At 33.9% G+C, this 16,396-nt stretch overlaps 1 protein-coding gene across 5 annotated transcripts in view; it reads right to left on the bottom strand.

Annotated features, from left to right (window-relative positions):
- Positions 1-2,373: 2,373 nt before the first annotated feature.
- NDRG4 (NDRG family member 4) overlaps positions 2,374-16,396 on the bottom strand; it is a 1,570,634-nt gene continuing 1,556,611 nt past the window's right edge. For all 5 annotated transcript variants that reach the window (XM_044081333.1, XM_044081334.1, XM_044081335.1 and 2 more), the window contains one exon: positions 2,374-5,598. In XM_044081333.1, coding sequence (XP_043937268.1) covers positions 5,444-5,598 — 155 coding nt within the window. In that variant the 3' untranslated portion in view covers positions 2,374-5,443. The remainder of the gene's footprint in view (positions 5,599-16,396) is intronic.

Here is a 16,396-nt window from a genome sequence, read left to right as displayed (position 1 = left end):
TGTCTTTGTTAGCTAATGAAAACATTCGTCAGATGAACCACTTTATACAAAACATTATATAAAACAATGACAGCATATTAGTGGAATGCTGAGTGAAAATCCAAATGTACTCACAAAAGCAGCCAGGAATTCCCAAGCCTATGTTACTGATACCGCAAAACACCTTCACATAATGGAGGCAAATTGACAGACAGCATCACACCACATTATCCTTTTTAGGATAATTAGCAAGGCAGCTCTCCTAGAAATCACCACATTATCCTTTTAGGGATAATTAGCAAGGCAGCTCTCCTAGAAATAAATTATTGTGATTCCAAGATGATATAGAGATATAGTTATATCTAATCTAGTGTATATATATATATATATATATATATATATATATATATATATATATATATGTCTACTTGACATGATAGAAATGCCAGTAGACTGACTTTTTAAACACCAAAACCACAAAATCAAAAACTCACAAAGCTGACATGTTAAATACCCGACGTTCACAAAACCAAAGGAAAAACATTCTGACCTACCTCCCAGTTAATGAATATACAAAGCTAAGAACTCATACCATAGCAACAGTACATTAGCATTTTAAAACACCAAACTACGTACCTAACCTCACCTACATCCCCACCCACCAACCAATACCTGCACAGCTAAAGAAAATCCCACTGAATATTCATGATAGTATCTACAGCACCAACGTGAATATTCATTACACATTTCTCAATTCCATAAACGCAATTATTTATTTTCTACTTTCAAGTTTTTGTAGGGGGGCTGCATCCCCCAAACCCCATGCAAATTAAATGTATCTTCTCCGAGACCAGACTACAGTGCAGAAATGAACATATTCCCTGTTCCGCACAGCTGGCAAAGTCAGCATTTGAAACGTTCTGTGTTCTGAACGTCGCGATAGTGAAGTTTCACTCTTATGAAACTTCACTTTTCTGGTTTCAGTGTTTTAAAAGTTGGTCTACTGGCATTTCGATCATGTCAAGTAGACCCATATATACATACATACACATTTAACAAGGCAAGATATAACAAGGTCAGATAAACACGATGAAACTTGACTATATTTGCAATACAGCAGAATACTACTCTAATTCAGTCTAACCCATACATGCTAAACTCCTGTTTCCTGTAGTGACTCTACTTCACACAAAGGTGTATAACACAAAAGGAGCCATTACTGTGCATTAAAGTCAGCTAAATAATTAACACTTATTTAACTTATTTGGAAAATGCAGAACCCCTTATGAGCCATCATACCTCCCAACATTTATACTCCCATTTTAAAGTTAAACAACCTCATGAAAACTAATTTGTTTTACAAAAAAAAAAAAAAACATATTCTCCATTTCCCAAGGTTGGTTAACCACAGATTTAGAATTTAAAACTGAACTGTTGGTGAAAGGTGTTTATGTAGGTTGTTCCACTTTACAGAATATTGATTTTTACATAGAACAGTTATTGCCTTTCCATTTTAGTTCCTTCAGGAATTTGTTAGACTTTGCTCTCCATTACTTGACTCTGTGCTGTGCCTGATTCTTGTGTTTTGGGATTGTTGCCTTGATATCCATTGATGTACACACACACACACACACACACACACACACACACACACACACACACACACACACACACACGTATAACAAGCCCACTGTTATACACATAGATATGAACAAAACAATAATCCCGCAGCTGGCTATGATACACAGTATATTATATGCAAAGCTTGTTAAGGAATATTACTCAAAGCTTGAAGAGCTATGTGAGAAATCCCTCATAACAAACACATATTAGAATATATCAAAGAATGGGCTATCCATGTCATGAAAAGGGCCATGTAAACTGCAGATGTGCTACAGTCCATATCTGTTAAAGTGTGTGATTTCAAACACTTGTGGAACTGCTATATGAGCTGACGAATTCACTGCCATCTGCTTGCTGATGTTTCTACTTGCGACCCAAGAACTACACAGAAAAGAGTACAAAAGTACAATGCAGAGTCTTACCCACCTTGCACCTTGTGACATGGCAGAGCTGACCCCACATACTATGGATTTCTTTGTATACTATCGCTGAGGTCACACCCACTTAGAGAAAGCATATTAAAAGACCGGGGGTATGAATAGGAGTTCAGTTTGCACAAACTCAACTACACAAGCAAGCATTCAGCTGTGAGAAGTTAGTCAATGAGCAGTTGGAATGCAAGCAGCTAAAGTTAAACTATATACACACACATATATATATATATATATATATATATATACATATATGTATATATATATATATATATACATATACGTATATATATATAATATTCACACACATATACAAATATAACATTTTTAAACACACAAATGGATGCATACGCTAACGTGCATTTATTTGCATGACTTACTTATACACATACACTGTGTTTTACAGGCTAAGAATCTATACAAACAATAACTAGCCACTCCATCTGCTTCAGGCCTCCAGAGGGAAAAAACACCCTCTAGTGCTTCTGCCTTCTCAGATGCAGAAAGTGGAACATTCCTTGTGGAAACAGAACACTGTATAGGACAATCCACTCCCTCAGCCAAGGTAAATGATTTATTTCCATTTCCTGCCAAGTTAAGATTAAATGCTGTATAAATTTAGTTGTTTCAGTTATTACACATGGTCAGACAGAGTATCACAATTTATTTAAAAAATATTTTTTGTTATAAATGATCACAGCATTTGTCATTTTTATCATGCTTGCATGAAGCAACTAGATAAATGAAGGCTATACTAAGAAAACAGAAAGCAATACTAAATTAGCCCCTCCCCTGTACAACTGAATTAACTATAGAAACAAACCTGGCCACTAGTGTAAGTACAGCCAGATATCACAATTAATGCAACTATAGTACAAAAAGGCATATGGACTTCAATTCTCAAACATGTAAAAGAGACAGGATACACCCCTTACAACTAGTTATCCTATATACAGTCATGCAGCACAGAGTCCACAAACCATACACACAGAAAGGCAGGGGACCACTATACTACATTACCCTCTGCAATTAGCAAACTAGCACAGATTCAGAAGTACTACAGGATAATATATTATACACCTGGTGTCAATGCACATTTATACATAAACAACAAACCAACCACATAACCCATAATTCATAGCTACAGCCTGAAATGTACAGCAGGAAAGAAATGGATATTCAGCAATACTAATACACTCACAGGTTCCCTACATGTCCATTAATCACAAAATAATGCCACTATCATCTAAGCCGATGACATACATTGAGCACAGCAACTCCGCATTAACAAACATGCATAACAAAAATCAAATGGCTTCCTCTGTGATCCCCCCTCTTCCCCACTTCCCTGCAGTAGAGTTATGGTTTAACAATGGGGGGATCAGAAACTGTACAACAAAATAAAATACAAAAGTCTACCTGCATTAGCCATACTACTACTGAAGCTCACATTATATAGAGCAATCATTTATTAAACAATATGGAGGAAACATACAGAATCTGAAGAAGAGCCCCTCCTTTGCCAAAGACAAAATAAATTCCAGATGGCAAAACACTTCTTCCATCATCTACACATTCAGTAACTATACATGAGTCCTTCCACTGCATGTGGTCTGCCACATAAACAAGAGGTATTGTTGGGAAACAAAAACTTACTCTTTAAGGATTTCCAACTGTACATAATTTTTTTTTTTTTTTGCAGGAATGGTTCCCAAACCTGGAAAAGGAAAAACAAACATTTACATTTTAGCTTGAAGGAGGTCCACAGCAGAGTTCAAAGCTAGATCTGAATCCAACAGAAACTCTGCTTCTCTGGAGTGGTACAAATTCCAAAGGACTCTATGTAGTAGACTGTCTTGTAGGGCTCTGTTGTCTAAATCAAATGTGATGCCTGCCTCTAGACTTTTTTTTTTGCCAGAAAAGTTAGATGGAGCGAAGCGTTTATTGCTAGGTGGGAGTCATACCCCCAGTAACCCCTCTCTCTCTTACCCCATCCTATGCCACATCTTTTAGATACTCCATGAGCTCTAGAGGCTGCTAAGTGTAACATTTTATCTGGTGCTATATATATATTCCATGTCTTGTTTTGCATTAGCCCCAGAAACGAATTATGCTGTAGTGGTTTTCATTATGCATATCATCTTGAACACTAGATTTAATAACACTCACTGCTTGTCCCAGCATCACAAATTTAATCTAAAGTAATCGCCTTCTACGTCTACATCAGACTCATTCATGTCTCTCTCATTTATTAATGCTCCCCCAATGGCGGGCCTCTGGGCAGCAGGATGAATTGTAATCATTAGGCATTAAATTGGCAAACATTTTTAAGCTTATACTTCTTTGTTGAGCATTACGCAAAGAAAACTGTTATTCAAAGCACTGGTTTACAAATTGTGTATCAGATCTTCAATTGTTGCTACAAGGACTGTTATGTAGTTAGATTTAATATAGTGGCCTGCTGGCTAATAGTTAAACATGGAACACCGACTTGCAAATTACAAAGCATGTCAAAGGACATTTAAACATACTTTATTCTATTACTCAGGGATATAATTAGTAACACTTGATTCACACATATTTCATTCTATTCCTGTTTTCAAAAATGTCATGCAATGCTCTCATTACATAAGAAACAAACTAATTAGCTAATATGTAGCAACACAAAAGATAAGGACAGCAGCTTGTTACTACTGATAACTGGTGTGAAATCAAACAGTTCCCAGCAGGAACAGATAGGGCAAAGGGAAGAACCAGTGGCAAAGGTATATGGTCAGAATCCACATTCAAAGAAATGTCAGCTAGAATTTACATAGACAACTTCACCATGTGCAGTAAGCACTGTGGCCCATGAGGGATAGTAGAGTTAACTATTTCAGTGATTTGCTTCTCACGTTACATGATGGGTTTAGTTTACACAAATAACACAATACCAGTTCAACAGACTCTGTTGTATACTACTTTTTGTTCTCTGTCTGGCATAGATTTTCACTTCAAATGCCCAGACAAATCCACTCACATTTTTACCTTTGCAATGTTTAGCATTCAGTCCTAAAAGAAGCATTTGAGGATTTTTTTTAATGCAAATATTTGCCCGATCCTGACAAATTAAGTGCCATAACACTAAGACATCCAGTACTGCCCACTTATATTGACTGGCTTACAACTGTTGCATTTTTTAACTTAATCCTGCTTAGCAAAATGACTGTGGATGAGCACATCATCAGCCATTAAAATGCATCCTTTTCCCTCTCAGTATGGTAGAAAACAGGGGAAAACAAACAAAAACTGGCAGAAATGCCACAAAGAAATGGCATACAGAATGTTTACATTTTTCTGGGATGGGAGTTCATACTGATGTCATCACAGCAGAGAGCTTCACTCTTCCACCAGCATTCGTGTCCACCTCTTTAGCATGACACTTCCATGGTGTGGTTGATCTGCCCCATTCCTTCAGTGCTCTCTGAATGGGTGCAGGCTCTGGGACGAGTTCCGTCTGTAGAGCTAGCACTGGTAAGGGAGGCAGTGCGTGAACGGGCGAGTCGGGTCATGCTAGCAGAAGCCACTGGGAAAAAAAGAAACAATATGAATGCTTACTGATAAAAAGACAAAAAAATATACATATGGAACAAATGAATCTCAGTTTCATTCATCATAAAACAAACAACAAAAAAAGATATCCCATAATTTCAACAAGATTTTAAACAGTACATGTCACAAGACTTTTGGTGAACTTTCCAGTTCTCTGAGGATACTCGGCCTTCAATATCAAGCCTTATGAATCCTTGGTAAATGTTTAAATGCTACAGTGAATCACTGACGATCATTGCTGTGGTCTATTGTTTAAAACTCATGGTTTATTTAAACCTGCCTCCTTTCCTTAATCTTACTATATATACTTCATTAATATATACTTATTACGCAATTACAGTTTACTTCCCCAGTCAATTAAAAGGAGACAAAATAAATGAAATGCATAATTTCACATTCTGATGGTGTAAATGATATTAGACAGGCACATTCTATACTTTCACAACATTAACATATCAGGATGCGGCACTTTCCACTGTGATTTAGCTAGCAGTTTTTTTTTTGTTCTTATTTCTTTTTGGTAGTGATATTTTGGTGGAGGAGTTTATTATTTGTTTATTGCACCTTGACTCCCCTAATTCCCTGTCCTACCTTCCTAATGCAGATGAATGATGTGGTCATGTGTTAACTCCTTTGGGCTGGGGTTATCACCATTTCCTCATTACTGGGGACAATGGGATTTCCCACAGGACCCTGGAAGATTCCACTGCTGCTTTTAGAGGCAGGATATTTTGGTTAGACATGTTATTGGCCTTACCCACCCTCACCTACATGTTGATGTCATCCAGAGACTAAAAGGAGTGATGAATGAGACGTTTCAGAGTGGATCTGCTCAGGGTCCATAGGCAGACACTCCACCCCCCAACACACATATAAACTGACTTGCTTTCTCAAACCAGCTCTTGCTCTCCTCTGGATAGTCCCAGAACAGAAGGAGCTGCCATGTCCCACCCATATATCAATTCTGACTATCCCCAGAGGATGGCAGGAAGAAATCCTCATCATACCTTGCCTACCTCTTGCCAGATCCAACATGCACCCAAGCCACTGATCAGACCTTGGTTGCCTGGGTCATGATCAAGGTTTTATATTTTTATGTCACTGAGCAGATAAGCTAGAAGCTGTGATACTTTTGAAACTTTGCTAACATCATTACAAAATGAACTTCCCTTAGAAGAGGCCAGGATCAGCTCTCCATTGTTTCTAACCATTTTTTTTTTATTTTATTGATTCTTTGTTAACCAGGTCAGTCCTACTAGGCCAATGGCCTCTTTTCAGGGGAGACCTGTGGTGGTATTTATACTAGTAGAGGAAATTTGGCCTGGGCATCAGGCAACTTCCCCTATTCATCATTGTTGTGAGTAGGAACCATTTTTGAATAGCACTTCCTGTTTTCATTCCAGGTGCAGAGGTGGCCTGGAGAAACAAGGAGGTAGATGTAGAGAGAGAAGGAGATGATGGAGTAGTGGAAGAAATGAAGGAGAAAGCAAATATCTAGACCAGAGAATGTGTGCAGGATTCTGAGGAAATATTTCAAAGGAACCTGTTTGATGGAGATGAGTCAGCAAATGAGGGATGTTTATAATAATGTATGTATAATTACAACCCTCCAGTTTTGAGGGTGACAGGATGATTTACTTAAAGAAATGGTGGTGGAGAGTAAGCCAGAAAATGAAGGAGATGTTTCCTGGGGGACATTAAGGAGAAAATACAAAATGAAGATGCAGAGACAATTCTGAAGAATAGTAGTGAGCTGGAAAATAAAACATATGCAGAGAAAGTAAAAGAAGGCTAAAGTGGAGTAGCAGAAAATAACACAGAAGAAAATGAAAAACACAAGTACATGGTAAGGATTCAATGTAAAGAAGACAAAGAAATAGATAGGTATGAAGTGTGGGACAATTTAATAGCTCCTTTGGGTTTAAAAGCACATGAGGTAAGAGCATTTATTCTTATTAACAAAGCAACATTTTGTAGCATTATATTTGAGACTGTTCTTCTAGTGGAAAATTTTCTTGGAGAATAAAGATTGTAACCCATGGAGTGTTTATGTGATACAAGTATTTAACAGGGAAGCAAAAAAGAGCATTCCTGTACAATTTGAAACAGAGATAGAAAGAGAGAAAGAAAGAAAATTTGAAATCTTTACGTAAAGAAGTACTGGACATTGCAACAGTTTATGACAAAAGGGGTGTACGGATTGGTGCCTGGGATTGTAATATTATGTTAAAAACAGAAAGAGCTAATATATACATATACCAAGCATAATAAATGTGGAAGGGAAGAGGGGTGTTGTAAAATACTAGGGACAACCCAAAACATATTTTTTTTTTGTAGAAAAGAAGGACATTTGATAAGTAACTGTGATTAATGAAAATGTTAAATGCTATATGTGTGAGAAAATGGGACATGATGCAAAAAATGTGAATTGGAATTTTACAAATGTAATAAAGTTGGATATCTATGGATAGATTGTAAAAATGAAAATACTAAGGAAAAAGGAAAGAGAAACAGATGAAAATGAAGAAGAAGAAGAAAATTTAGAAGTAGTAGAAATAAAAGAAAAATTAGATGAGGTAAAAACATAAAGAGGATACAGAATAATGTTCTGAAATAAGTGATGAAGACAAACCAGTAGGCAATACAAAGAAAAAAAATAATTATATTGGTAAACTGTAAATGACAGCAAAAATGTAAAGGGTAAGTACAAAAGAAAAAATAAAGGAAATGGATGAAAAACAATATATACAAGCCAAATATTGGGGGTTGGTATAGTGGTTAAGCTGTTTGAACCACAAACACAAGGTACAGTGTTTACTTCTCACCTTTTAGAAGGAAATTGGTTAGGCTTACATTAGCCTGTTAAGAAAGCTAGCCCAGTTATTAGCTATGTACTTATAAAACCATGAATCTAAGGAAAAGGGAAAATGAAAATTTTAGAGTGCTTTCTGTAAATGTGAATAGTATTACTATAGGAAGAAGAATAGGAATGTTGCAGTAGTGTAATGCACATAATGTAGATGTAATTATATTAGAAGACACAAGACTTTTAACAAATGAAGAAAGATTACAGAGAAACTATATGGAAGAAAAAACATTTGGAATTTAGGAAATGAGAGATGTTCTGGAATAGCCATATTCTGAAGAAATACAGTAATTATATTAGATGTAACTTTAGCAAAAGTGGGAAGACTAATCATTGTTGATTTAAAATGGAAAGAACAAGTATATAACATTGTAACATTGTATGCTTATACTAACTGTAAAAAAAGGGAAAGCTTATGTCATCAGATTTTAGACTATATAGTGATAAATATGAATATTATATTGACATGAGACTAACTGTGATTTAAGAGGCAAGCGTAAAAAGAGAGGAAATGATATAAGGAAAATGTTAGACATTATAAGATGTGGTAAGTTAAAACTTTAGGACAAAAATTCATAGACTTACAAAAGGGGTCTGTATAGAACTGAAATAGATTATAGTATAGTATCAGAAGGTTTAGTTATAGGAAAAGGGGAGGTAGTTGAAACAGGATTTTCTGAACATCTTGCAATATGGCTAGAGATAAAAGAAAACAAGGAATATATAAAACAGGCAAATGAATAAAAAGGATAAATGAGAAAGCATGTAATGAAAAAGCAAAGAGATTAGTAACACATTGATGTAAAGATCATATTACCATAAGAACATTTTATACAATTTGGTTTGAATAGTGGAAGATATTTAGGGAAAAATAATAAAAAACGTTTTTTACAGTAGCAATATGATGTGAGAAATATAGAGAAAAACATAAAAGAACACATAACAACGGATTAAAAGATTTAGAAAATAATGATAGAAAGTACTATGACAAAGAAAAAAATAGATGAAAGAAATCAAGAAAAATACAAGAATTGTTATATAAGCAAAGATATTTTTTACAAGGAAAAAGAAGTATCAGGTTACTTAAGCATATTAGTAAAGGAAGATGCTAGTTTAATGAGAGAAAAAAATGTTAAAGGAGAAATCAAAGAAACTCAGGAAATTATTATGAAAAGTGTAGTACAATATGTGCAAAAATGTTTAAAGAAAAAAAGAAGGTAGTAAAAACCATGGAGAGTAAAAAAAAAGTTAACAGAAAAAAAATAAAGAATTGGAAAAGGATATTTCTTTAAATGAGCCAGATAAAGTATTAGGGAAAGTAAATACAGATTTGACTGCAGGCCTAGATGGAATAGGGTATGAAATGCATAAAAATTAAGGGACTGGCAAAAAATATTTTTTAAAGATTTTTGAATGAATGGTTAAATGAAGATTTTATGTATAAAGAATAATGTAGTGGAATACTTAACTTCATATGGAAGAAGGAAGATAGAAGAGAATTAAAAAACTGGAGACCAGTAGTGTTGAATAATAATGATTATAAGATATTTATGAAAATAATACAAACGAGATTTGAAACTAAAATGGAAAATATTATGGAAGATAGCATATATAGTATAAAGGGTAAGTGCTGTCAAAATTATTAATTACAGAGAGACTGTGGATGATATGAACAGAAAAGAAGAAGCGAAAATCATGATAGGATACTTTAATATGGCATTTGGCACAGTTGGACATGAATTCTTATGGGTAACAATGAAAGAATATAATATAATTGAGAATGTTGTGAAAATATGCATGTCAGTGTATAGTAATAATTAAGTAAAAATGCTTGAAAATGGCTGGTTAAGCCAAGAGGTACATATGAAGAGTGGTGTAAGATAAGTATGTCCAATGAGTTGTGTAGTCTTTGCATTAGTTATGAATGTGATATTATATGAATTAAATTACAAAATAAAGGAGGTGGGGTATATGACACATGAAGGGTAAAGAATTACAGTCATGTTATGCAGATGACATTATAATAATTGCAAAAAACAAAATCAGGATAAAAAAAGTAATAATTTACACAAATGAGTGTCTAAAGATGATAGGAATGACTGTAAATAAATAGAAAAATAAAGGTTTAGCTGACGTGGTAAAGATTGGGGGTATATATTTTACAATGAATGAAATTTCTGTGTTAGGTATAAAATTTGTGAATACAGATGTAAGCAGAATTCGATGGGATAAAAAATAATAGAAAAATAAAGCAAACATATAAGTTATTCAGAAAACAGACTTATTTGATAAGCTCAGTAATGCTGAGAAACATTGCATACTTAGCAAGTGTATTTATATTGCCAACAACATTTGAAAAGGAATTATTGCAGATAATTGTTTTCATTAATATGGGATTCTAGATTAAACCCAGTAAAAAGAGGAGTTTTGTATGTAAATAAATAAGAAGGAGACTTAGGGTTAATTAACCGAGTGGTATAAACTGCTTCATTAAATGTATACAAAGTGTTAAAGTGGATAAATGAAAAAGATGAGAGATTAGTAGTAAAACTATATAAATATAAGTATGACAACATTTGGAGTATGGTAAAAAGAGTAAAAAGAGAAAAGGAGTATATAAATGAAGAAATAAAACGTTACCAAGAAAAATGAATTTGTGGAAAAAAATTGATGATATAGAAAAAGATAGAAAAGTATGGTATAAGAATGTAATAATTAAAAAAAAAAAAATATATATATATATATATATATATATATATATATATATATATATATATATATATATATAAGCATGGGAAAATCTAACAGATGAAAAAAAATTAATGCTATAAAAATAAGAAGTAAATGGTGTAATCAGAAAGTAGAATGTCAAGATTTTCTGTGGAGACTGGTAATAGATAAATTGCCAGTAAAAGGAAATATGCCATACAAAAAGAAGAGTGATAGAATATGCTTACATTGCCAAGAAGAAGAAACTATTGAACTTGCATTTTTGAAATGTAAAAAGAGTAAAAAATATATGGGGAAAACTATGTAAAGAAGATTTTTTTGATGATGCAAAAGAAGTGGATAAAATAAGCATAAATATGATTAAACAGGGATATTATAAAAATAGAAGTAAAGAATATGTTAAAAGAGTGTATAAAGTCATTTTATGTTATACAGGTTATATGGAATAAAATAATAAATGAAATTCTGTTTAGTGGTAAATTAATTTTAACAACAATTAAATAAAAACAATTAAACAATAAAATCAGATTTTATGGAAAAATTAGTGGGGGTCTAATAGGGATGAAAATTTAGCAGGATTGTAAAGGAAACTATGAATATGTGTAAACATATTTGTATATTTATACATTTGTACATATGTAAATATTTGCAAAATATGTAAATATTTTGTAAATAAGAGTTTTTTTGTATATAAATAAAGGACCCCTACTCTTTGGAGCTGCTCGAAGGTACAGGAGGAGCTCCTACAGCAGCAGAGAAGAGGCCTAAGGGAAGCAGCAGCATGCAAAAGGAGAGAAAAGCTATAGAGAATTTTACGGTGGAAAGAATGAATTTGTTGAAAAAAATGTGCAATATGGAACTTCAGAACTTCATCAAAGATTCCCATGTGGTGGATGTTCCAAATGTGCAGTGGTTAGCTGTCTCCATGCAGAAGGAAGCAAGTGAATCTGTTAAAGTGGTGCTTGTAACAACTGGTGTCATGAGTGCTTGCAGATGATATCCTGTTAAAAATAATGTAGCGGGATGATCTAGGTGACAGTTTTGTGAGGTGATAACATTTTCAGAAATGCTTAGGATGGTAATGTTGAAAATCAGCAATGTGATGTTGCAGCAGTTAAAACGTATGCAGCAATGACTAAAAGTCAATGAGAAAAGCAGAAAGTAACTCTGAGGTACAGTAGCTGGTTTTGTGGCAGCAGATAATGCAGTAACTAAAACATATGCAGCAGGGAGAACAGCAACAAACTGTAAGCAAAACTTTTTTTTTGTAAGAACAGAAGACCAACTGTGAGAATAAGAACAAAAACATAACATTGCAATAGGCAAATACTATACATGAGACATTTTGGTAACTACTCTGGCTTTTAAACATATTGGGATAGAGATTTTTTGTGATTTAACATTTGAAACTGATGGACTGATGATGACATTTCTAGAATTGTGTAACGTAAAGAAGGACATTTATCTGTGGAACAATTGCTTCCTGGTAATAACTTAAGTGCTAAAAAATGTTACTTTGCAATTTAGAATTGATGAACTGGAAGACAACTCTCTTAAACATACATGCGGGATCTGTATGAAACTCTTGATAATAATGTGAAGGTTAGAGATGAGGGAAACTTATGGAATGGAGGATGGACATTGGAAGCTGTTTTGAAATGTGAAAAAAAACTGATGGTGAAACATTTACCAAGTATCATTTTTCTTTTTTCTGTCTGGTCATAGAGGGACATTAAGACATGCTGAGAAACCTAAACATGTCTCTTTTGTTGGGACGTTTCTCATTTAATTAATGATTGTGACAAGGTATAATATAACCAGCATGGGGAGAAAGGAAATATAGTGAGAAGGTATGTTCTTGAATGCAGGTTGTATAGAAAACAAAGGGCTGCATTTGGATGGATTTTCAAAAGCAAACAGTAAATAATGAAAAAGGGGAAAATATATACAATGTAGGACAGCAAAAGCTGTGGAGAAGGTGAACTAGGTGAAGAAGAAACTGGAGAAGAAGAAAAAATACAGAGGGGAGAAAATGAGAAGACAGTGTATCCAGGAAGAGAGATCAGGAAAAGGGGTTGATACTAATACGTTCTTTGAAGTTCTAGCCAATGACAATTCTGGTTGTGAGGATGAATGACTATTTATAAATAAACCCAGGAAAAATATTTAACTGGGGAAGAGTAAAAATAAGAAAACAAAAATTTAAAAAATGTTTCCCCTGGATTTGAAAAGAAGGAAAAACAAGAAACGTAGAGTACTTTCAGGAAATGTTTACAGTATTAACACTGTAGGAGGGATAAAATATGACATGGATATTATTCTGTTAGAAGATGTAAGATTCCTGACAAGTGAAGAAAGACTGCAAACAAAAAAATTGTGCGGTCGAAATATAATATAGAATTTAGGAAGTGAGCACTGTACTGGAATGGTTGTGTTGTGTTGTATAAAAAGTAATGAAAATAGTAGTTGCAACATTGCTAAGGATGGGAAGCTTAACTGTTGTGGAAGTGAGGTGGAGAGGACATGTTTATAGAATTATAGCATTATATGCATATACATGGCAAGGAGCAAGGAAAGTGATAATCTGTTTCAACAAATATTAGACTATGTGGTAGTTACATGAAAATCATAACTGTGGGGGGCTTTAATTGTGATTTAAGGGGAAATGAAGAAAAAAGGATATAAAAAATACAGGAAGTGATAACGTGGTAAATTAGCTGTGTGGAGCAAAGGTCAATGGACTTATAGAAGGGGGACACTTGGCTCTGAAATTTATTACTTTGTGTTACCAGAAGGCTTAGGGTTAGCAGATGGTATTACAAATGTGATCGGCTTTTCAGACCATTTAGCAATATGGGTGGAGGTGATGCAAGAAAGGGAGTAAAACAGGAAAGGGAATAAAATGAATATATGCAAAATTATGGGAAGTTAGGGAAGGATCATGTAACCATGAAGGAATTTTATAAAAAAACAGTAAGAAAGGTAGACTAAATTTAAAAAGACGTATAAACATGTTTTTTTTTTCATTGGCAGGATGGTATAAGAAAGAAAGAGAAACTGGTGTATGGGAAATATATAGAAATGTATTAGAGAATTTATTTGGAGAACAATAGAATAGAGTATTATGATATGGAGAACTAAATACATTTAGGTAATGCTATTATTTACAAGGGAGAAGGGAGGAAGTATCTGCATACTTGATTAAAATAGTAAAGGAGGGTATTAATATAATGAGAGAAATGAGAAATATAAAATGAGAGCTAAAAAGAAACAATAGGACATTATGAGTATTGCAGTACAGTATGTGGAAAATATGTATACGAGTAAAAATAAGGAAAATAAGAGAGAATGGAAAGTAAAAAAAATGAAGGCTTTGAGAAAGAAATTACTGTTAGAGAACTGGACAAAGTACTGAAGAAAGTAAATGTTGATACAGTGTCAGTTCCAATTGGTATAGGGTATGGAATGTACAAGAAGTTCAAAACCAGCAAATAAACCAAACCAACTGTGGTAAAATAGACAATAACCAACTAAAAACCACAAAACAGCATTGTAGAGACAACTCCAAAATTTGTGTAACACTCTTTTATTCACTGCTTTCATCAAAATGACTTCTTCAGAATACAAACTTCACTAAAAACTTACATTATATATACATTTGTGACATCTAATAATAAGTAAAAAACAATTAAACATTTAATTAAATAATTAGCACACCCCTTCTTTTGGTTTAAAACCACTAGTACCCTTATTTTTAAAACAAATAAATTAAGAAATGCAAACGTAAAACTAAATAACCAGGTTGGATGATTCACTTAAGTGAAAAACAAAAATGAAAAAAAAACTTAAGAATGCAAATACTCCTAAATCATCTAAACTTTGTTAAGTATTTGGGAGCCATGCATATGTCATCTCATTATTTCCTTCTGAATTGCTTATCCAGTCTGTCTTCTCAATATTTTCTAACCTCCTCTGATTGATCGCTATAGTTATTGTGCAATATTTTATATGCCCTACTAATTGTCCCTTTATAACAGCAGATTCTATTCTAGATTCAACCAAAAACTCTAACAGAGCAGGCCTTTATCTTATGATCCCCCTATCCTTTTCTTTTGCCTATGTAGCTGGATGGGGAACCTGGTTTGGCATCTGTGTCTCTAATGGACATAGGTAGTCTGTAAATGGTTCATCTTCCAGGCTCCCACTTGTAAATGTTTCATCTCCCAAGCCCCTGCTAACTCTTATCAAGGGTACCAGAACTTGTCAGAGATTTCGGATGAATGGCTAGGCTTTAAAAGGCCCTAGTGGTTGTTAGCCTAGTATACACCTATGAACCTTTATACTCTGATATGACTCCGTGATAGAAAAGGTAGTCTGTAGCCTGCAGTCCAAATGTCATCTTAGCCTCTTCCCATTATTTTACCTTTCCTACATCCCTCTAGCTCTTAAGCAATACCTATCACCATACTGCCACACCCATAGCCACTTCAAAGGAAGCAGGAATATTTTAATCTCTATTTCATTCATTCATATGCAACATGTTTACAAACTCATAACATTATATAGCAAATACATTTTAACACATTGTTTCATCCATAAAAAAAATTCTATTTAAAATAAGTATGGGAATTTTCCTTGTTCCATAACCACAATTCCTTTAGTTAGCCTGACGACTAAATCAGGGCATTCCTAAAAGTAGATCATGGGTTTAGTGGGACTAACTTGTTGGAAGTCAACACAATTAAACAATATACGTTTCTCCTTCTGTTTCAAATGTAATCTGTACTGCCTGGCACTATTTTTGCTGAGTACAGGGAGATAAATTACTCACATCTGCAATTAAGCCTTTCCAGCAAACTTTTTAAAATATGCTGCATTAAATAATCATATTTTCCTGCTCCTGAACTAAACTTCATTCCCTGTCATTCTGTGCTTTAATGTACCATTCCTTGCCTTTAGTAAGCTAATCATTCACAACATTCATAAAAAATATTGTTTGCTTTTTCCAGCTTGAATGTGCACAGTAGCATAAACAGCATTCGTTGAGGTTTACATATGTAAACTTTTTGTGATTTATACATCTTTTGCAAAATGATTGTTTGCCACAGTTCCTGCATTGTTTCCAATATAAATAACACTATTATGAAAAATGCACAATACCTAAAATACAAGAGTG

Source organism: Protopterus annectens, chromosome 8.part0 (genome assembly GCF_019279795.1).
Source record: "Protopterus annectens isolate FY-2018-M chromosome 8.part0, PAN1.0, whole genome shotgun sequence".
NCBI classification, from domain to species: domain Eukaryota; kingdom Metazoa; phylum Chordata; order Ceratodontiformes; family Protopteridae; genus Protopterus; species Protopterus annectens.
This window is presented reverse-complemented; position numbering and strand designations above follow the sequence as displayed.